The 21045-nt window shown below is 39.1% G+C and overlaps 6 protein-coding genes across 8 annotated transcripts; 5 read left to right on the top strand and 1 right to left on the bottom strand.

Annotated features, from left to right (window-relative positions):
* LOC111790490 (C-8 sterol isomerase) lies at window positions 1-1459 on the top strand. Its single transcript, XM_023671409.2, has 3 exons — window positions 1-654; window positions 721-870; window positions 957-1459. The coding sequence occupies exons 1-3, from the start codon at window positions 1-3 to the stop codon at window positions 1245-1247; spliced, it is 1095 nt and encodes a 364-aa protein (XP_023527177.2). The 3' UTR covers window positions 1248-1459.
* A 1459-nt stretch (window positions 1460-2918) lies between these two features.
* LOC111790494 (uncharacterized) lies at window positions 2919-7177 on the top strand. Its single transcript, XM_023671412.2, has 6 exons — window positions 2919-3074; window positions 3470-3575; window positions 4214-4258; window positions 4372-4480; window positions 6068-6362; window positions 6856-7177. Exons 1-6 carry the CDS (start codon window positions 3027-3029, stop codon window positions 7045-7047), a joined length of 795 nt encoding a protein of 264 aa, XP_023527180.2. The 5' UTR covers window positions 2919-3026; the 3' UTR covers window positions 7048-7177.
* A 1505-nt stretch (window positions 7178-8682) lies between these two features.
* LOC111790497 (uncharacterized) lies at window positions 8683-9728 on the top strand. Its single transcript, XM_023671417.2, has one exon. It carries the CDS (start codon window positions 8901-8903, stop codon window positions 9552-9554), a length of 654 nt encoding a protein of 217 aa, XP_023527185.2. The 5' UTR covers window positions 8683-8900; the 3' UTR covers window positions 9555-9728.
* Window positions 9729-10806: 1078 nt separating this feature from the next.
* On the bottom strand, window positions 10807-16429 carry LOC111790481 (uncharacterized). Of its 2 annotated transcripts, XM_023671396.2 has the most exons (10): window positions 16303-16429; window positions 16133-16199; window positions 14691-15084; window positions 13718-13992; window positions 13442-13552; window positions 13272-13338; window positions 12190-12926; window positions 11830-11946; window positions 11615-11696; window positions 10807-11039 (listed from the first exon to the last, which is right to left on the bottom strand). In XM_023671396.2, the coding sequence occupies exons 3-7, from the start codon at window positions 15082-15084 to the stop codon at window positions 12496-12498; spliced, it is 1278 nt and encodes a 425-aa protein (XP_023527164.2). In that variant the 5' UTR covers window positions 16133-16199; window positions 16303-16429; the 3' UTR covers window positions 10807-11039; window positions 11615-11696; window positions 11830-11946; window positions 12190-12495. The 2 variants fall into 2 exon arrangements, with proteins under 2 accessions (XP_023527164.2, XP_023527162.2); XM_023671394.2 differs by having other exon boundaries at window positions 13442-13992.
* A 471-nt stretch (window positions 16430-16900) lies between these two features.
* Window positions 16901-19347, top strand: LOI1 (Pentatricopeptide repeat (PPR) superfamily protein). The gene is made up of 2 exons (XM_023670579.2): window positions 16901-18693; window positions 18868-19347. The coding sequence occupies exons 1-2, from the start codon at window positions 17108-17110 to the stop codon at window positions 19094-19096; spliced, it is 1815 nt and encodes a 604-aa protein (XP_023526347.2). The 5' UTR covers window positions 16901-17107; the 3' UTR covers window positions 19097-19347.
* LOC111789869 (late embryogenesis abundant protein D-34) lies at window positions 19032-20754 on the top strand. 2 transcript variants are annotated; one of them, XM_023670580.2, is made up of 3 exons: window positions 19032-19170; window positions 19727-20074; window positions 20443-20754. In XM_023670580.2, exons 1-3 carry the CDS (start codon window positions 19162-19164, stop codon window positions 20608-20610), a joined length of 525 nt encoding a protein of 174 aa, XP_023526348.2. In that variant the 5' UTR covers window positions 19032-19161; the 3' UTR covers window positions 20611-20754. The 2 variants fall into 2 exon arrangements, with proteins under 2 accessions (XP_023526348.2, XP_023526349.1); XM_023670581.2 differs by lacking the exon at window positions 19032-19170 and adding an exon at window positions 20224-20294 and having other exon boundaries at window positions 19373-20074; window positions 20443-20679.
* The last annotated feature ends 291 nt before the right edge of the window (window positions 20755-21045 follow it).

The following is a 21045-nucleotide window of genomic DNA, read 5'->3' as shown; positions in this document are numbered from 1 at the left end:
ATGAAAACGGTCCTTTCATCCTCAGCTTCTTCAAATTCAACCATCACCACCGCCGCCACCACACCCGTCACCGTCGCCGGGGAAGATGATGAGAGGTCGGAAGCCCGTGACAGCTGTTACTACCCTGGCTGCCGGAAAGACGCGAATTGCAACTGCAAGATTTGCTTGGACAGTATCAACGCCACATTAGACCTAATGCCTTACAGTGTCCAGAAAAGCTCCCTCACGAAGCTCTCTGCTTCAAGACCTAATCTGGAAACCACTCCGATTTCCTTTAACCCTTCGATTTTGACCACACCGACTTCCGGCACCTCTCGGATCTTGAACTGCCCTAAATTTAAATCTCCAGTGAAATTGACTTCGAGATTTAAAGCTGAGGAAGGGGAAAAAGATTCGAGTAAGTTCCGTCGGTTCGTGACGTTGATTTTTGTTATTTGCTTGATTTTTGCGGCGACTTCTGGGTTTTCATGCGCGATCGCCGCGGTTTTTCGACCTAAGCTGTCGGCGGAAATTGTTAGAACTGCGAGTAAGAAATCTCAGTTCGTGGAAGATTTGAATGGAAAATTTAGGGTTTTGCAGAGAGTGTTGCAGGAGATGATGAATGGGGAGATTTCAAATTGCAGTCACTCGAATTCATATTGGGAAATTGACCAGGTAGATTCAATCGGCTCTGTTTGGGTATAATTTCAGTCGTGTTCTTAACTTGTTCTTCGATTGCAGGAGGGAATGCTCTTAAGTTCAAAGTGTACAATGTACAAATCAGCCACAGAGGCAGTGAGCATATGGGGATGGCCTCTGCAGACTGCTGGATTGCTTCGAACAGGGTTTTCACAACGCTCATTCACAATCCTATCAGGCAGAGTTACAGAGGTAAACACAACCCCTGTTGAGTTTGATCAATGGACAGGAAAACTTAAAGAAACTCCATTGATTTGTTTGGTCTTTCTGTTTCTTAGTGGTCTGAAGGAGGGATAGGTTACCTGGTTCGAGAGGCGAATACTTCTTGGGTACAGAACAAATGGGGTGCCTCGGCTGTGCACTTAGATCCTCATACATGGGTTCTTGAGTATCGACAGAGCTCATTGTTAGAGAACTCGAGCTTGAATGTTATGGCTGCAGATTTCTTCAAACATTGGATGATGAAAGTCATGAGAAGACTGAAGAACGAGGTTTGGGTGTTTTTGGATGTTGGAACCAAGTTTCATGAGATTATTACAGCCACAAGTGATTTTAAGACTCCAACATGAGGAGAAAGGAGATCATCTCATCTCTGGTGAGAAGCTTTTGAAATTTTGTTTAAATGTTTCCTTGTGTGTTGTGTTGTCTTTAGGATCAAGATGTTAGTTGATGCTATCTGTAAATGTAACTTCAGAGAATCAGGGTTCTTCTATCTATTTGATGGTTTCTTTTTCTGGCAAGAGAACTGATGAACATTTAATAGACTGTATACTTACGTGAATTAGTCACCAGTAGTCTTTACAAGAACACGAACCCTCTCTGTAATGGTGAAGCTTAGTTCTGTCCCCAATGATGATCCCCCTGCCATAACCTTTGAGGCATGCAAATGCGTGGCCCTTCATTCATGAGGGCAGTGCCAGAGGACTAATTCGCTCCTTTCCTCTTCATCTAAATTAGTGAGCACACAATTTGTCTTCGTAATCGCTGAAACTCACTGTCAATAAATATTGTCGGTCTCACAGTTTCTGACTTTAATTCGTTACGGTTTCTCGCAATGCTCATTCACAATCTTTTCACGCTCGTTACATTTTGCCAACTTTTGATGTAAGTGCCAATTTCTTGCTTTAGCTTGTTACGTTTCGTCGTCGGCTTCACGGTTTTAAAACGCCTCTTCTAGGGAGAGGTTTCCACACCCTTATAAGATATGCTTCGTTCCCTTCTCCAACCGATCTAAGATCTCACAATCCATCACTTGGGGTCAGCCTCCTCGAAGGCACACCGCTCGGTGACTATGGCTCTGATACCACTATAACAGCCCTAGGCCACCACTAGCACGTATTGTCCGTTTTTACCCGTTACATATTGTCATTAGCCTCATAATTTTGGACACCGAGCGATGTGCTAGCGAAGACGCTAGCACGTAAAGCATTATGAGCATCTCCATGCATTGCAAGAGCATTAATCATACTTGTCCAAGACATTACAATTTTCTTTGGCATCTTTGTGAAGACTTCTCTCGCTCCTTCTAAACTCCCACATTTGGCATACAAGAATACCCACAAAGTTACATGTGGCCAGGGGATTCAAACTTCGCAAGAAAATTTTAAATCAAATGAATTTTACCGAATTCACCATCACTAGTAAATGCAGAGCAACGACATTAGTTTCATACCCATCAATCATGATGCTCCAAGTAACGACATCCCTGTGAGACATTTTATCGAACACCAACCGAGCTTCCATTATCCTTCCACAGCCTGCGTACATTCTAACCAACCCCATTTCCACAAATGGGTCTGACCCAAATCCCAACTTCGACGCGAGCCCATGAATCTCGGGAATCAGAATCGGAGCGTTCGATTGAAGCGGAGGATTCGATCGTGGACTTGCTTGAGAGGGAGGAGGCTGGAGGCGGCGGAGAGAGCGGCGGAGAGAGCGGTGGGTCTGGTGGGGTATGTCTGAAGTTGTAGAGGAAGGATGGAGGTTGAATGGCTGAGCGCTTCCATTGTGTTTGGGTTAAGCTTCGCCCATGGTGGACGGGGAAAATGGAGCCGTGCCGGAGAACGGGAAAGTCTTCCCGTGAAATCCTCCTCTTTTTTCTTTTCTTATTTGAATTTAATTTATTTTTTAACATGCGATTCTAAAAGGAAAAGACTTTTAAATTTTAAGTTGGGCCAAAAAGCTTTACTGGTCCATAAATGTGACAAACGAGGCCCAATATTGTAGGCCCAAGATTGTTAGGCCCAATATTGTAGGCCCATTAGTCTGTACCGTCCTCGGGAGGGATTTGCATCTTTACATCTCAGGATTCACTTGCTCCGTTTAGTCGTGCTGATCGGAGCTCCGACATGGGCGAAGCTTTATTTGAACTCGAACAAGTTCTCAGGTCCAAACAGGTATTTCACTTTCCACTAAAATTCTCCCCTTCCCTTCGTCTTCCATTCTGGAATTTGCACATTATCAATCTCACTTTGAGTTCCTCTACAGCGTATATCTTAGTTTTTTGGAATTGGTTGTTGACAAGGATCTATATAGAACCCTGACGAGTCTTTTTTTCCATTTTTTATTGATTTGATTCATTGTTGAGCTCCTTTCCGGCATTAAATTAGTTCCTAGTTGAACTGCTGTACTAATTTTGGTTCGAGCGTAGAATTGCTAATCTTTTGCTCATCGGTTGATTGCAAGATGTGGTTTCAAGTTCTGCTGTCGAAGTTGATCCCTACGCTTTTACTAGTGTTTTTTCTTTTCAATTTCGTTCAACTTATTACGTCTACTCATTTTTGCAACATAGAACAGCTTGACGATCGAGGAAGCGAATGTGCTCCAAACATGTAAGTCAAAGGCTGTTCGAGATTTTACATTTGGATTTCTCGTTGGAGGTGGTGTGACATGGGCAGGTATGTTGTAAAATCCAGAAGAGTTCATCTTCCTTCATCTGAAAATATGATACAATGAGGATACCTAGAGGCCAGAGGGAACTTTTAAATTTTCAATATTTACGTATTTATGCCCCTAGATGCTAGAACATCGTATAAAATACTAAATAGTTTGAATCGGTGATATTCTTTAAAAGCAAGTAGTAAAAAATAGGTGTGAATTTCTTGTGGATAATACTCAATTTTAAGATACCCTCAAAGGTCCTGGGTTTAAGCCCTTGTATAAAAATCTTAAAATCTTTATTTGTGCAGGCATTGGAGTGGAAAAATCCTCCTTGGGGATTAGTGGGGAAAGCCATAACCATAATCTAAAGACTAGAGCCCTTGACACTCAAGATGTAAAAAGAAAAAAAAAACATTTTGATGGTAGAATAACTCGTTCCCTCCTTATCAAATAAAGATAAAACCTAGCTTTAGGGTTTAGGGTTTAGTGATGATGTGTGCCCTATCAAAAGAAACTGTGTTGCTTTTCTAGCGTACAAGAAATAGCACACACTCGGATATATATCAGTTAAATGTTTGCGGCATCTTGAAGCTGCAATTCCGCCTGCTCCCTCCTTCATTTATTCCTTTGATCACTCTTTAGTTTGCTCTGACAGGAACATGGAGGCTGAATAAATTCGTCCGGCTAAATCTTTCTGGAGGTGAGATGAACTCTCTCTCTCACACAAACATTTTTGCAAAATTAATTGCTCATTTTTAGGTTGTGTGGAAATTACTTTTCAATTCATTTATCAAGGGGATAGTATAATGGCAGGAGCTGGTGCGCTATTTGGATTAAGGAGATTTAGCAGGTCCCTAAGTTCATGCGTTGATCATATCCTTGCTCTGGATGGAAGTAGAATGCAAAAGGAGTTGGCAAATATGTAGGTCACTCGCCCTTATTAGTATTGGAATTTTCTAACAGAGTCATGCTAGAATCAAATCTTATTGATATCCATGAAGAACCACGTTAAATCAACACCTAAAGTTATTAGTCAGCTAAGATATCTGAATGATGTAGCCTTGATCTCTTGTTGCTGGGATCTATGAGTTAAAAACTTGTTATAGACCCTTTCGAGAGGTGGAGAGGTCGTGCGAGATTTGGGAGGAGTTGAGGTTTAATGCATCCTTCTCTAGGTCTTCTTTAATTATTATCTTCATTTGATGTTGTTGGATTTGAGTCCCTTCTCGTAGGCTGTGTCTTCTGAATCTCTTTGTTGGATTTGTTTTTTTGTATGGTTTTTTTATTTTCTTTCATTTCGCTCAATGAAAGCTCGGTCTCTTACCAAAAAAAAAAAAAAAGAAAAAATCATTTTATATGCATGTTCTTTATTTTTTATATCTATTGCTAGAATTATTGATGTTGTCTTCCTATTTACTTTTTATGTATAATGAGCACATTAACAGAAGCCAGCAGTGGTATAATCTATTTAAATTTGACAAAGTAGGCGTCTGTGGTCACTATCCTCGCATAGTGGCCAAGAGAATAGGTATCATTGTGCCACTCAGGTGTTGCATGAGCATCAAAACTACTTTCAAGCTGGCTTAATTGGAGAAGCAAGGGGGACTAACCATAGAGTATCTTTTGGGCTTCGAGTCAGTGCTCGAGTGCTGAAGTACTTGGAAGCTGGTTTAATTAGAGAAAGAAGGGTGTTATCTACTTATATTAGTTTACTTCGACTACGAATAACTCATCAGCTTATTATTAATATTGCCATAGTTCAGTAAATTTCAGTGATACTGATCTTGGGATCTCATACTTTTTGGATCCTAATCTTGTTGAGGATTGAGGATTATTGGGAGTGAGTCCCACATTGGTTAATTTAGTGGAAGATCATGGGTTTATAAGTGAGGAATACTATCTCTATTGGTATGAGGCCTTTTGGGGAAGCCTAAAGTAAAGCCATGAGAGCTTTCGCTCAAAGTGGACAATATCATACCATTGTGGAGAGTCGTGTTCGTCTAACATGGTATCAGAGCCATGCCCTAAACTTAGCCATGTCAATAGAATCCTCAAATATCGAACAAAGAATTGTGAGCCTTGAAGGTGTAGTCAAAAGTGACTAAAGTGTCGAACAAAGGGTGTACTTTGTTCGATGGCTCCAGAGAAAGGAGTCGAGCCTCGATTAAGGGGGAGGCTATTCGAGAACTCCATAAGGCTCAAGGGAGGCTTATAGTGTACTTTGTTCGAGGGGAGGATTGTTGAGGATTGAGGATTATTGAGAGTGAGTCCCACCTTGGTTAATTTAGTGGAAGATCATGGGTTTATAAGTGAGGAATACCATCTCCATTGGTATGAGGCCTTTTGGGGAAGCCCAAAGCAAAGCCATGAGAGCTTCCGCTCAAAGTGGACAATATCATACCATTGTGGAGAGTCGTGTTCGTCTAACAATTCTCAACTTCTAGGGTTTTATAATGTCATTACATGGTGAGTTCTCTTGTAATGACCGGTAATTATTTTCTCATTGCAGTGTAGTGACGAAATATCACAATGATCCTCGTACCATGCAGCACATATCCAAGCATTTTTTTTATGAGGAAGTGTTTGACGATTCAACCTTGGACCGGCCAAAAATAAGGTGGCGTTATCGAAATTTCTTCAGTGACGATGTTGCGCATGCTCAGAGGACGCATTACAATGACCCTAAGGACAACTTGCATGGAAACCACCATGATTCATCCAACCGCGATTCCAATCCTAACCAGAGTGATTCCTATGGTGAGCCTGATGACAAAGGAAATGCTTTTGAGTTCACGCCAGTCCTTGTAAGTGCAATTATTCAGTTTCTGCCCCTCTGACTAATACTTCTTCAATTTTTTTATGATTGTTTACTCAGTTTCTGCCTTTATACTTCAAAAAAGAATTGTGTGCTATAGTGATCAAAACACAAGGAAATCTTGTATAATCCAAGGAGGCACCAATCTGTGCATCCCATGATCAATTTGGGTAGAATTGATCTTAATGTTATAGTAGTTACGTGGATCATAAACACTGGAATCTGAATTCAAAATTTGGAAGTCCAAATATCAAAAACTGTGTTCCTTCCATGCTTACGAACTTCAACTAAGCATCCTCAAAATCATGTAATTATAAAGTTCCTGAAGTTGAAAAGTATTTACCAAAGATGCAAGGAAGTATCTTCGTTGTTCTCCACAAGTGCCTTGCACCAAAGGAAATTAAATTCAGTTTATTCAAATGGGATGATTCACTGGTCGTTTGTCTATCGTTTTGTCTGATTTGAACGTTTATTATATGCAGACTAAGCCGGGCGCTGATGCTGCTACTGCAGACCCTCTAGATTACATTTTTGGTACAATGACAAGAGAAGAAGAAATTCAACATTCTAGTGCCTCTAGTCCATCACCCAAATCTCACCATCGCAGTAAAAGATACAATCGTCGGCATCGAAGACATAACCAGACAATGCCAACAGACTTTGAACATGTGTAATTTCAGGTTCTATTAATTCAAAGAAGTTTAAAGAAAAAAAAGGAAACTTTTCATTGAAGAAATAAAAAGAAAAAGACATTTTTGTACCTAATAATGCAGTTGAAGGAGGAATCTTAGACATATTTATGCACCTCGAGTGCAATGTTGTTATTTGCCAATCATAGGAAGAAAACATGTTGTGAAATCGTTTCCACCAGGGTCTTATATGGTGCCTGACCATTACTGAATTAATGGCCTGGATATCCAAAGAAGCCATAGCCATCCATAGTGCATGGTCTAACAGAGCACTTACAGAGACAATGATCATGAAGGCAGTAGCGTGGTATTTCAGAGAACGCGGTTGTGGTTGAAGGTTGGAAACTCCAATCTCTTTTCCATTTGCTCAATTTTCTAATCTTTGTTTTTTCAGAACGTGTGGCGTGATGAAGGTTCTACACAAGCAAGACGACTAGGAATACGCGTCAAGATGGTAAATGCCTCTGTTGTCTTACCTTTAATCCTATAATAACTAACTAGAAGCTTCATGCTTTGTCTTTTTTGCGTTAATATGAGATTTTTTCCCCCCTTTTTTTAGTGGTTCTGGTTGAAAGATACAAACCCATTAATTATGAGATAGCCAACGTTTTTTTTCTCTCATTTTTTGTGGTGGGGGTGTGGGGGAGTTTAGATGAGATGCTTTTTGTTAGTACCCATCCTTTTTAATCTTGTTATTTTGTGGTCAAAATCTTTGTTGGGTTCTGAGACTGAACATTGGAAAGAAAAAGGGGTGATTTTAAAATCAAAATTGAAGCTTTTATCAATTTGGGATCATAAGCTTGATTGCAGCCCATAATCCCTACTATTTTCTCTTTTTAATTCAAAGCTAAGGCTTCAATCGTTCAAGTTTGGCATGTAGATGTAGATATTGTAGATATAAGAATTTATTGTCCTCTCTTTTTGAAGAACAATTGTTTCTTTTTGTAATATTTTTGTTGAATAGGGTTGGAATGTTACTTATATTTAACTCGGATGGATGATGGTTTGATTGCTAAAATTTTGTTGATTTAAAGTAAAGTTCGCCTCTGAATTGACCGATATTTTATCAATATTTTTATTGAAAAAATGAAACTTTTAGGTTTGTGTTTATTTGATTCTAAACATTAAAAAACCTTTAAACCTTTAAATTTTTTTGTCCAATAAACTTATAAACTTTAAGCCCTTTGTTTAGTAAGTTTTTAATCTTTCAATTTTGTATTTAATAAATTTATGACATATTTCATTTTTTTTTTTAAGAATATAAAAAAATAATAATAATAATAACTGATCTATTACATGAACCTATTAAATAAATTTTAATAGAAAGATAATGGATTTTTTTTGTAATTTTTTTGTTTTTTACCATAAGAAGTTAATTACTATAAATTTTAAAGTTGAAAAACTTAATTATTATAAATTGTAAAAACCTTAATTATATGAATTTTAAATTCTCTCAATAAAGGAAATATAAGCACAGGTATAAAATTTGAATAAACATATATTTTATACAGAAGTTATCCACCTGTAATTTGCTGTAAAATAACAGACCGACTTTGTAATTTCGTCAAAATTAAAGGTTGAATATAGAAATAAAAATTTTTTAATATAAATAAATAAATAAAACTTTCCCTTCCTTATGTGCTGAGCGATTCTCTCCGGTCTTCATCTCCTTCCTCAAATGCCTTTCTCCTTCCTTCCTTTCGATTCCATCTCTCAATTCTCTGAAATCCCTCGATGAATTTATTCCCTTTTTCAGTCCCCATTTCCGAAGATTAGGGTTCTTATACCAATTCCGTTTCTATTTTGTTTTCATTCAAACAAATTCGTGTGATTTCTCTATGATTCTCCCCTTCCCTTCTCTCAACGCCGATTCCATCAAGATTTCTAGGGCATCTTTGATTTCCCTATTGATTTTGGTTCTGGCCCTCGTCGCCTCTTCAGAACCTATTGCGAGTGTCGAGGAGCTCGAAATCAACACCACCACCGCCATGAAGGTCCACCCATTGCCGAGGAAGCGCAATATCGCCGTCCGGAATAACCCCAATTCGAGAAACTCCCTCGAAGATCAATCCCTTCTGAACCACAAGAAACTCAGGAGATTACCTCATGTCTTCAGTCGAGTCCTCGAGCTTCCTTTTCGATCTGATGCAGATGTTTTCGTTGAGGAGAATCCTGATTGTTTCCGATTCATTGCTGAAACTGACGGTAACATAAGCGATGGAGTTAGGGCTCATGCTGTGGAAATCCATCCAGGGGTTATTAAGATCGTTGTCCGGGAAACTTCGTCGTTGGAAATGACAATGGATGAGCTCGAATTGGACATGTGGAGGTTCCGACTACCGGAGACGACGCGTCCAGAGCTTGCGAGTGCGGCGTTTGTTGATGGAGAGCTTATAGTTACTGTTCCAAAGGGGAATGAGGAGAATTCTGATGATGGTGGAGGAGATATCTGGGGAGATGAAATGGAAGGTCGGCTTGTTCTTGTACAGTAATTTAATCCTTACCCTTTTGTCGTTTTTGTACTAACTGTTGAAAAATTCCTTCTTCAACATTATTATATGTCGTTCCAGATTTCCTGTTAGCTTCCCTTGTTGAATCTCTGTTTATCCCTTGTCTCAAACATAAACATAGAACTTAAAAACGTAATACTCAACTCTTTTGAACTCCTTTTCCTTTCTCACCATTATTATAACCTGATTTCAAATTTGGGATTTCTTTTAGGGGCTAATGTTTATATCAGAATTGATATCTGTTGGGTTGAATGAAAACAACTGATAACTCGATTGGATGGTTAAGATAAGAAGCTGTTTTCATACTCTCTTCCTTTGCTTTCATTTCTTAATGGCCTGTATATTGTTCCTGAGGCTTGATTGTTTCTTTAGTGGTTTAGCCATTTTGTATTATATTTCCATTGTGTGTACCTCGAACACTTGTCCTTCTATTTGATTCGGAAATATTGCTTCTTTTTCTTGTTCATTTATGGGTCCCTGTATGTGGCCATGGGCTCCTTACTTTTTATGTGGCACTTTTCATGCTAGCTAGCCATAGATACCATGAAACCTTCTTTTAAGCCCTTTTTCATATCTGCCACGTTTAAGTTGACCAATTCTTGTTCCTAAATCCCAAGTGCTTGCTTATTCTCATTCCTTAGATCTCCCTTTTTGTTTTGATGGTTGACCTGTTCTTTTGAGCAATAGCTGTCTTCATGCTCTTTGATATCCTCTTCTTTTCTTTTCTTTTCTCTTCTTTTCAAAAAAGTCTTTCCATGAGTCATGTTTGGTGTTGCTTTATTAGCCGATGGAAACCCATAGGTTTTTGGTGTTCAGGTTAATGATTCACTTTCTAGATTTTCTTAGATCGAACCAGCGAATTTAGGTATTTAACCTTTCGATTTCTTAATTGATAATATGTATTTGTTGAATTATGATCAAATTGACAAGAACTTCTTAACTAAACGATTAAATATTTGGTGACTTAGTTTTATACACAAATTGGTATGCGGTATTTGCTTAAGTGGATTGTGCATCCTCTATCCTCCAACCCATGAGAGGTACCCATCCAAGTAGTAGTTTCAATATTGAAGAAGCATCTAATATATCTTTTCGGATAGAAGATGCAAGACCCGACTACTTTATTGTCAATTTTCTCATGTCAATAAACAATACAAATTTTTGAGCTAAGTTATCTGGTTACAAATTTATAGTTCAGATATCTTTCCCCCTAAGAAAGTAGATTATTGTGAAATTGGAGAATTTTGAGTGTCATTAAAATTTATTTTGACAAGATTCTATATTCAGTCATTAAAATTAAATGCAAGAGAAAAATGAGAGCTTTATGTGCTTGTCTCTATATACAATATGACAAACAAAAGCCCAAAAGAGTTATTGTTGCACCATGTGGCTGACCATATGAATCAGGCGTTGATCCCAACTTTCATCATAGTACTTTTGGACGTGGAATGACTGCATCGCTGTGGCCTACAATCCCATTATTAAAACTAATTATTAAGAGGACGACTTCACAAGTTTGTATTTACATAAAAGAAGCACATAATCTCGCATATTTAGACTATACAAATCTAATTTGTGAACCAAACACATCATTCAATACTTAGGCAAAAACCACTGATATTATCTTATCACGATCACTCTTCATTATGAATAAAAATGGGGTGTTTAGATTTGTTCTATAAATATAGTAGGATCCAGTAACTAAGTTCATCTCAGCACAACACCAGATTTCCCTGGCTTCATATTCGGTTTAGTTTTAGTCTATCAAATTTTAACAAAACAAGGAGGCGTCATGCATGCATTATGGAGGCATTTTCTGAGACTTTATTGGGGGCCAAGTAACTAATGAGAAGGCCTAGAATAAAAAGGGGGGAAAAAAGATACCAAAACTATTCGTATTTTCGATTAAACAACCAAAAAATATATATTAATATTGTACTCGTTGATGGGGAAAAACTTTGCATCATCGCTACGGTCTCAAAGAACAGCTGCAAAAATACATAGCAAGGATGGAAAGCCAAATAACAAAGAAAGTAGCCGACCTTTTTTGTCGTGAACAGAAGAAAGTCATTCACACGTCAACTGTCAACCGTAGGTCCCAAAATCATCATCATCATCATCATCCTGATAAATAAAATGGCGGTTTCACCACATTCCACTAAGCTACCTTTCTATGTAATAAATGGAATTGACTTTTCTTTTTTTTAGGGGGCCTCAAATATGTTCTAATTTTAGCACTATAATCAGAAGAAAGTACCTCTTCTGCATGTAGTGACAAGACGCCTGAACCAGACAGACGGGATCCTCTATTAAGCTCCACAGAAGCCACTAAAACCAAATCCGTCAAGCAACCAACGGGGGCGAGGAAGTTTATCTGAGAAGAGGTCCAATATTCTTGAGAATTCAAAACATAAATAATCGTTTCCAGAGAGTTCAAGCGAGAAAGATTGTTAGTTGGTTTAAAGTATCTATCCTAGAGCAATGCTTGTTTCTAATTCTCATTTGTTCATCCATTCAATATATAAGTAATAAAGACATCAAACAGGAGAAGAACAGACAGTTTGATCAGTAGAGAATTTAAAATGTATTGTGTTGAGAAATTGATATGAAGGCCTACCGTGAAAACTCATTGCAGAGGGTTGAACACAAGGCACCAAAATATCTCTAATCTAAACTCTTTCCGGCAACTCCACAACTGCATAGTTTCAGTATCTTGCTTACTGAATCCAGCTATCCTCATAAACCAACCAAGTAAAATCTACTTGCGAAGTAGAAATGATTTCTCGATATCATACACTCAGCCTCGTGAAGCCATATAATAAACAGTAATAACAAACTATTAAAGTCCACATAAGGCTAAAAGAACCAACAGAGTTCAGTGAACTTTTGTGCGGCATCATAATGGCCTAAGGCGTCCGTGTATCTACTCAACATCCAAATCGAAGTCCTCCTTGAGGATATCTTTAGGAGTCATTCCAAATCCATCAGCAACCTTTTCCATTCTCTTGAGCCTTTTAACTTCTCGTTTTATTTGATCCACTCTGTTGGTTACATTATCCAGGAAAACATTTTGTCCTGTTGACGATGATTGATGTCCAAGTTCAAATTGCTCCTTGTCAAGTTGCTGAAAGAGATTATGTAGATAATTTTTATGTGATAGAAGCTTTTCTTCTGCTAAATTATACTCAAACTCTTGTGATCTTTTCAGTGCCTGCAGAACCTGATCAATCTCATTTTCAAGTTTTAGGGACTCAATCCAATGATCAAAAGGAGTGGACATAGTCCACTCTGAGCTGATAATGGAGTCAGAATTGTCATGAGAGCCTTCTGTAGAATCAGCATTATCAGGTGCATCTGTGCATAAAATACCAAAATATTCTTTTTAATAAGCGTGTACAAAATCATTCTCCTAACAGGCAAGAATATGAAAGATTGATGGTGTAAATGATGGTGAACATACAAGATATTTGACAGATTATATAATTAACCACTTGACGTTGTTCTTCAGAAGAGTTTGCTCGAGTATGTAGAATAATCAGACCCTAATTTCATGTGATGAGATCTTTCTCCAAAGTTATCCAGGATTTGAAGAAAAGTTACCAGTGAAATTAGATAAGACCCTAGTAAATAGAATTACAATTCTCAGGCTTATACTGCTGAGGAAACTTAACCGCGCTATTTGATTTGAAGATAAATTACCAGTGCAATTGGCTGAGCTGTCTTCCTCCATCTTCCAAACCTCTTCCAAGCAAGTCCCAGTTTTAAGCTGATGTAAGCATTCAAAGTCAAATAGCATGGTAAAGTTTCTAAAGCAGCACAAGACTAAGAAATTGTAAAATTATTTAAGTTGTAGAATTTATCAGCTTTACCAAATGTCTTAGCAACTCCTTTGCTCTCATTTTGCGAGAACCACGCAAAATGCATAAACCAAGACTTAAGATCTCCCCAATATCATCATGACAGTCAGTTGATTGACATAACTGCAAAAATCTTTCAACATGTGAGACCAAATCCGTTCTGGCATCACAACGACGACAATAATACTCAGCATCCAATCCAATGATTCCTCCAACAGTCCCAGCCATATACGATTTAAGACCACATTTTATATGAGCATGATGTCCACAAATATAACCATCACGCACCATTGCTTTACACTTTATGTAGCTACAACTTTCCATGGTCGTGTCTATAATCTTGCTGCAAAGTATACAGCAGCAATCACGGCAAAACCGAGGTTCACTGCAGCAAATATCACAGGACATTGATTTTAATAAAGATGGATTTTCTGCAACAGATAAACTATTACAGTTTTTATTTCCCGCCTTGCAAACCACCCTATCAATCTGGGAATCAGATGCTGAGCATTCTTCCGTCTCTTTTGAGGGCAAAGGGCATGAAATTTGTTTTATTCGATGACCTAAATAAGATAAAACTGTAAAATAAGGATCTTTAAAAAAACAATATAACAATTATTAAGAAAGCAATCAAAAGCCAAAAAAAGGTACTCAATGAAAGTACGATGTGAGCTAACTAACACAGACACTCATGTTGATTTTATTTTAATGATATAGAAACTATTATGTAGAACAATGCTGTTGTCGAAATGACAGTAGAACTTCAACCGATCCCACTGAGGTACAGACCATTTAGTTGGACTTTGTCAAACTCCAAAAAAAAAATCAGAATCTGGAGTCCTAACCTGTCAAGCTTGTTAGCCATTGACTCAACAAAATGAACCAACCAACAAATAAGATCTAAATTCTGATAAGAAAGGAAGGAAAGACAATGGTTTCAGAGACACTGGAACTAAAATATTAGGTGCAATCATCCAACCAAAAGAATTTATCATAAGTTTCCCGTAACAAGAAAGACAAATTTAATGCAACATAAATTCAATGCAGTACATAAGCATCAGAAACCCTTTCAATTAAGACAACTATTTCAATGTTAGGAGTATTTTGGCTTTAATAGGCATTCACTTCAACCAACAGAGCAGTCATTTCAGAAACGTGGCAAGACAAGAATGCTAGAACTGATATATATAATAAAGTTAATGGGGCTACAACAGCTAAATTTCCAGTAGGATGAGAAGAGCAAAAAATTTCTTAGGCCAACCTTGTGCTAAAGAAGACTTCTTTGCTGGTATCTTCCAGCTGAATGAGGCAAAAAATGCATCAACGTCCGCATTAGGGAACTCAGACTGGATATATCTTTCAACTGAAAGCCTGCTTGCAAAACTATGCCCTCTACGAGATGAGTTCCCAGAAACACCAATTCCACGAGGAGAATAAAGGTATCTATCCTGAAAATGACCAGTTATAGCAACCCTCCTTCCCACCCTCCAACTCCAGTTATCGCCAAGATTGGGCCAATTTTCAGGAGCATATGGCAAGCCCTCCCCAGATTCATCTTGAGAAACTGGCCTCAGGATAAGATTATTTTTATTTTCCTTAGGTCTGCAGCCATTAATATCCCCAAGAACTTCAGTCTCCACAGGATCCCCTGACATCTAACAATCAGTGACGAACAAACCTATAAGCCTGCCATACTTTCTTTTCTAATGAATATAAACATAGGTAATACTATGAACATGTATCATTAGAGACTGTCAACTCATGAGGTAAAACCACACAGATAGCTCCCAACTCTCAAGATCAAATTCCAGAACAAACAAAATGTATTAAGAGGGATGGAGAAAGAGAGCTAAAGAAAAAGTAAGTTATAGGAATATGATACCATAGATTTGGAAGACTTTGTTTGACAGGTAGGAACAAAATTAAAAAAATCGTTTAATTGTTTACTTACAAAAAAAATTATCTTATATAGTTTTTGTTAAATTTATTAATATTTATTTAACAAATTACTTCACATACTTACACCCAAAGGCTTGAACATGGTCATATTAAGACAGACTTTTCTACATAGAATGGGGGACAATCGTAATGAAAGACAAACAACTTCTGTTCTGCTAACTCGAAGCCATAAGCAGTTCTTCATAAATGTATTAATGGGCTTCTATAACTCACCATCAATGCTAGAAGTAAACTGAGCCCCTTCTTCATATTTCCGTTTCTCATTTTCAGTTACTTGATTTCAAATTCGTAAGAATGTACACCTCGATATTTCTTTCTTCTCATTCTTAAAAAACGTTGTTGGAAACAAAAAGATATAGTTCCCTTGTTGTATCTTATATCCCGTTTCTAAAAAACATAAATAGAAGCATCAATATGTCATCTTTACTTCAAAGTTCCACATTAAATACTAAAAAATAAACTATTGACATAATAATTGTGATATTTCTCATGTGAAAAATTTTAGTTCTCCTAATTTAAACTTTGAGATAACAAAACAAATGATTTCCATGTATTAAACATTTCATATTCTACAATAAGGAAAGAGAAAATAATAACAATAATAACCAAGAACGTTCTTTTTTTATTTTTCTTCTAAATTATGAAACGAGAAACTACCAAACCGGCACTAAATAGTTAACCGCCCCTAATTCTGCAAAAGATGATTTTCTAATCAACGAAGGTCATCAAGATCATAAAGCTCACCTCGAAGAACTTAATCAGACATCCAGAGAACTTTAGGGTTCGCACTGTCTAGCAGTCATAAATTTATCTGCAAAACACGGAGAAAACTAAGGAAATGCAATACAGAAAAGCCTGAAGCGGGAAGTGAATCAGGATTGAAAGCAGCATAATCATAACGAAACAGTACTCACACTGGGAAGTAAAGAGAAAGCAGAGAGATTAAGCAGAGAAATATTTTCGCGGGAATGAGAAAAAAATGCAGCAGAAGAACACAGCACGAAGCATCGGAAGTCGAGTAATAGATTCCTACCTCCACGCAACGGAAAGAGAAAGGAGGCTCCACGCCTTTCATGGACCGCCAAAGTACTGGGCCATAAGGCCCAATTCGATGGGTCCAACCGTCACGCAGCGGAAAGAGAAAGAAGGCTCTACGGCTTTCATGGGCCGCTAAATTCTGGGCCTGAAGGCCCAATTCTATGGGTCCAACAGTCACGCAAACGGAAAGAGAGGAGGCTCCACGCCTTTCATGGATTGCTAAAGTACTGGGCCTTCAGGCCCAATTTGATGGGTCCAACCGCCACGTAAGAATTTGTCTGGCCCGCTGAAGTACTGGGCCTGAAGGCCCAACTCGATAGGTCCAACCGCCACCAGCGGAAAGAGAAAGGAGGCTCCACGGCTTTCATGGGCCGTTAAAGTCTGGGCCTGAAGGCCCAATTCAATGGGTCCAACCGCCACGTAAGAATTTGTACGGTAATAACCCTCGTGAGATTTATATATATATATTCAAATGATTGAGCATGGTTCCATGGCTTCTCGAATTCCCGCCAAATCCAACCGAAGCAGAGTAACTTCAGAGAGGATGATTCTCCAATGGAGCATGAAACCTTGAAAACTTCTCGTGATTGGAAGAACCAGACGGTAAAATTGCTCTCTCTGGATCTTCTTCTTCTTCTTCATTCGGATTTATACAGATCATGACCTTCGCAGTAGTCGACCATGCCATTTCTCTCGCCGAATTCGCTTGCTTCACTGGTCGAATTGGCCTTATCTATTCGTTCTTCTCTTCTCGGCCGAGTCGCCCATGCCCAGATTCTCAAAACCCTAAAAACCCCTTTTCCAGCCTTCCTCTACAACCATCTCGTGAACATGTACGCCAAACTTGACCAGCTTAACTCGGCCGAACTCATCCTCGAACTTGCCCCTTGCCGCTCCGTCGTCACTTGGACCTCTCTCATCGCCGGCTCCGTCCAAAACGGCCGTTTTGTTTCCGCTCTGTTTCACTTCTCCGACATGCTTAGTGACTGTGTTCGACCCAATGACTTCACCTTCCCTTGCGTTTTCAAAGCCTCCACTGGCCTTCGCATGGCCATGACAGGCAAACAGGTACATGCACTTGCGGTTAAGGAGGGATTAATAAATGATGTATTCGTCGGGTGCAGTGCCTTCGATATGTACAGCAAATTGGGCCTTCTTGATGACGCATACAAGCTGTTTGTTGAAATGCCTCATCGAAACCTCGAGACGTGGAACGCGTATATATCCAATTCAGTGCTCCATGGGCGACCTGAAGACTCTGCCATTGCGTTTATTGAGTTACTACGAGCTGGTGGGAAGCCAGATTCCATAACGTTTTGTGCTTTTCTCAATGCGTGTTCAGACAAACTAGGCTTGGAGCCTGGGTGTCAACTACATGGGTTCATTATTCGAAGTGGGTGTGGGCAGAATGTCTCTATTTCAAATGGATTGATTGATTTTTATGGGAAATGTGGGGAGGTTGTATGTTCTGAGGTGATCTTTGACAGAATGGGAGAGCGGAACAGCGTATCTTGGTCCTCCTTGATAGCTGCTTACGTTCAAAACAACGAGGAAGAGAAGGCTTGCTGCTTATTCTTGCGAGCGAGGAAAGAAGATATCAAACCAACTGATTTTATGGTATCGAGTGTGCTTTGTGCTTCTGCTGGACTTTCAGAAATCGAGTTGGGAAGGTCAGTTCAAGCACTTGCCGTCAAGGCTTGTGTAGAGGAGAACATCTTTGTTGGAAGTGCACTGGTTGACATGTATGGAAAATGTGGAAGTATTGACAAAGCAGAGCAAGCCTTCAATGAGATGCCAGAGAGAAACTTGGTGTCTTGGAATGCATTATTGGGCGGATATGCGCATCAAGGATATGCAGACAAGGCTGTGGCATTGCTCGAGGAGATGGCATCGGCCGAAGGCATAGCACCAAACTACGTAAGTTTGGTCTGTGCATTATCAGCTTGCAGTAGAGCAGGAGATTTGAAGACGGGGATGCAGATTTTTAAGTCCATGAAAGCAAGATACGGTATAGAACCAGGGCCGGAGCATTATGCTTGCTTGGTAGATCTATTTGGGCGTGCTGGAATGGTGGAATGTGCGTATGATTTTATAAGGCGCATGCCATTTCCTCCCACAATCTCAATCTGGGGTGCTCTGTTGGGGGCTTGTCGAATGCATGGGAAGCCAGAGTTGGGAAAGTTGGCCGCTGAGAAGCTGTTTGAACTTGATCCAAAAGACTCCGGAAACCACGTTGTGCTGTCCAATATGCTTGCTGCAACTAGCAGGTAAACCCAGTTTCAAATTCACATATATTATTAATTTCCTTGGATCATAGGAAGTTCAAAGACAAAACTTCTTACTTTGATACTAAATTACCATTAATCTGAAAATTTGTACTTAAATCTTTAACGATCTTCAAGACTTAGATCTCTCAAATTCTATGGTGGGGGTGAATTCAGGTGGGAAGAAGTGACGGTCATACGTAATGAGATGAAAGAAGTAGGGATCAAAAAGGGAGCTGGATTCAGCTGGATAACAGTAAACAGCAGAATTCGTATATTCCAAGCGAAAGACAAAAGCTATGAGAAGGACTATGAAATTCAGGATATGCTGGGGAAACTGAGGAAGGAGATGCAGGAAGCTGCTGGTAGCATTGCAGACGCCAATTATGCTCTTTTTGAAGCGTAGAACTAACCAAATTTGGCTGCCACCATCAGAGCAATTCCCTTGTCGTCGGACCCATTGCGTATCACATGCTGCAGGTATGAAATCATCTCTAGTGATCAATCAAGAATCTGCAATGATATTTATTTTTCTTGTGACTTTGAAAAGTTACCATTTTTCCCCTGTATCTTTTCAAACTATGTCATTGTAAACTCTAATTGTTAAAATTATAAGCTTCTAATCCTCTCTACCTGATTGCCTTTCAATTTTTTTTCTCTCCTTTTGTCTTTCTTATGCAGTAGACAATTAACCCATTAAGTAACCAAATTATAGAAACTAGATTGAAAATGTTTAGATCATATGTAAGCCTAAGGTGCAGGGAAGAAACACATACAACCCAAAAGTTTATTTGAGAATAGTTTCCTTCAGTACCAATAAATTTTCAGAAACTGCCATCTGGACCCAAAACTCAACCAACTGTCAAGTAGCTCGCACTCCCTTCTTCTCAGTTGATTTCTCAAGCATTCCCCACTCACCATCTGTACGTAAAATCATCAAATCACCATCCTTTCAATAGCGAACCCCAAAATCTAGCCGCCATCGAAGAAAGGAACTTCCCATAGTTATTGAATTTGTGTGGAAATCATGAGTCAGGAGCAGCCACGCAGGGCCGAAGAACAGCAGCAGCCTCGTCGGAGTGACGACGATGAGCGGCAGGAATCCATCAAATACGGGGACGTTTTCAACGTCTCCAGTGACCTGGCTGCAAACCCCATCGCACCTCAGGATGCTCGCATGATGGGCCATGCTGAAACGAGGGTGTTGGGACAAGTGCCGCAGGCTGATCCGGGTGATGTCATGCGAGCCGCCGCTGCTCATAATGTCCGAGTGGGTCTTCTCCCAAGCCGTGATATTAGCGATGCTGCTAAAAATCAAGGCATTGACCTCAGCGAGACCGCCGTTCCCGGAGCCCGTGTCGTTACCGAATTCGTTGGCGGACAGGTTCCCCATCTTGAATCTCCCATAACTTCATTTCTTTTTCTCTCTTTATTATTTCTTAGAATACACTACAAGTTTGATGCTTTACCTTCAGTTTAAATAATTTCTGCTTTGGTTCATTCTGGTCACTTTTAACTTATCTTTCATTTTAGTGTCTTATGCCGATAAATCTCTACATGATGTTGTGCTTGACGGGTCCTTTTAGCTCAACTATGTCCTAACGGTATCAGTACTTCATATCTAAACCCCATCAAATGGCATTCAATTTTGAAACCAAATTTTACTTAACCGGACGATATTAGTTTCATTTCACTTTCTCTGATTTGAGCAGCAGCTAATATCACTGTATCCTTACCTTTCTATCTGAACAGGGCGCAACCGAAAAACTGGCGACAGACAAGCCAGTGAGCAGGCAGGATGCAGAAGGGGTGGTGAGCGCAGAGCCGAGGAACAGTCCAAACCTGACAACCCACACAGGTGGGGTGGCGGCCTCCATCACCGCCGCCGCAAGACTGAGTGAGAGCGGCACAAATATATGAAAACAGCTCAACTGAACTGTAAGTCTTGAGTTGTGTTTTTGGTAATAAAGTGTATGATTTGATCTGGAATTTTTTGTTTTTCTGAGACCGTTATTTGTGTCCTTAAAACTAAAATTCTGGTAGACAAAAAAGCAGCTTTTTTTTTTCGACCCCCTTGTTCTTCTTTTCCTGTTGCTCACTGTTCACTGTGGAGTCAGGTTCTTTTGTTTATATTTTAAGCCTTTTCTCTTACAAATATATTTTATTGGCTCATTTATTTTCTATATTTTGAGAGAGTATATTAAAAACAATTATGTTTTCTATCTCTATTACCCTCTAATTATGTAAAGTTTTCAATACCGTAATTGGAGATTTATTCATGAACGAACCGTATGACTTATCTAGCTAAGATATTATATCATCGACTACTAAAATGTGATGAATTTGACTTTGTTA

This window comes from Cucurbita pepo, chromosome 3, assembly GCF_057944985.1.
Source record: "Cucurbita pepo subsp. pepo isolate OVF chromosome 3, ASM5794498v1, whole genome shotgun sequence".
Classification (NCBI taxonomy): domain Eukaryota; kingdom Viridiplantae; phylum Streptophyta; class Magnoliopsida; order Cucurbitales; family Cucurbitaceae; genus Cucurbita; species Cucurbita pepo.
The sequence above is the reverse complement of the archived record's forward strand: the minus strand, read 5'-3'. Positions and strand labels throughout refer to the sequence as shown.

What these genes read in the sequence shown, in the direction of transcription:
- LOC111790490 (XM_023671409.2), top strand. Translation starts at nt 1, where the DNA reads ATGAAAACGGTCCTTTCATCCTCAGCTTCTTCAAATTCAACCATCACC. An exon ending in CATATTGGGAAATTGACCAG is followed by an intron (nt 655 to 720) that starts GTAGATTCAATC and finishes CTTCGATTGCAG; the next exon opens with GAGGGAATGCTCTTAAGTTC. An exon ending in TATCAGGCAGAGTTACAGAG is followed by an intron (nt 871 to 956) that starts GTAAACACAACC and finishes TCTGTTTCTTAG; the next exon opens with TGGTCTGAAGGAGGGATAGG.
- LOI1 (XM_023670579.2), top strand. Translation starts at nt 17,108, where the DNA reads ATGCCATTTCTCTCGCCGAATTCGCTTGCTTCACTGGTCGAATTGGCC. An exon ending in ATGCTTGCTGCAACTAGCAG is followed by an intron (nt 18,694 to 18,867) that starts GTAAACCCAGTT and finishes GGGTGAATTCAG; the next exon opens with GTGGGAAGAAGTGACGGTCA.
- LOC111789869 (XM_023670580.2), top strand. An exon ending in CCGAATTCGTTGGCGGACAG is followed by an intron (nt 20,075 to 20,442) that starts GTTCCCCATCTT and finishes CTATCTGAACAG; the next exon opens with GGCGCAACCGAAAAACTGGC.
- LOC111790494 (XM_023671412.2), top strand. Translation starts at nt 3,027, where the DNA reads ATGGGCGAAGCTTTATTTGAACTCGAACAAGTTCTCAGGTCCAAACAG. An exon ending in CCGGCTAAATCTTTCTGGAG is followed by an intron (nt 4,259 to 4,371) that starts GTGAGATGAACT and finishes GTATAATGGCAG; the next exon opens with GAGCTGGTGCGCTATTTGGA. An exon ending in CAAAAGGAGTTGGCAAATAT is followed by an intron (nt 4,481 to 6,067) that starts GTAGGTCACTCG and finishes TTCTCATTGCAG; the next exon opens with TGTAGTGACGAAATATCACA.
- LOC111790481 (XM_023671394.2), bottom strand. Translation starts at nt 15,084, where the DNA reads ATGTCAGGGGATCCTGTGGAGACTGAAGTTCTTGGGGATATTAATGGC. An exon ending in GAAGTCTTCTTTAGCACAAG is followed by an intron (nt 13,993 to 14,690) that starts GTTGGCCTAAGA and finishes TATCTTATTTAG; the next exon opens with GTCATCGAATAAAACAAATT. An exon ending in AGGAGTTGCTAAGACATTTG is followed by an intron (nt 13,339 to 13,441) that starts GTAAAGCTGATA and finishes TGCTTACATCAG; the next exon opens with CTTAAAACTGGGACTTGCTT.
- LOC111790497 (XM_023671417.2), top strand. Translation starts at nt 8,901, where the DNA reads ATGATTCTCCCCTTCCCTTCTCTCAACGCCGATTCCATCAAGATTTCT.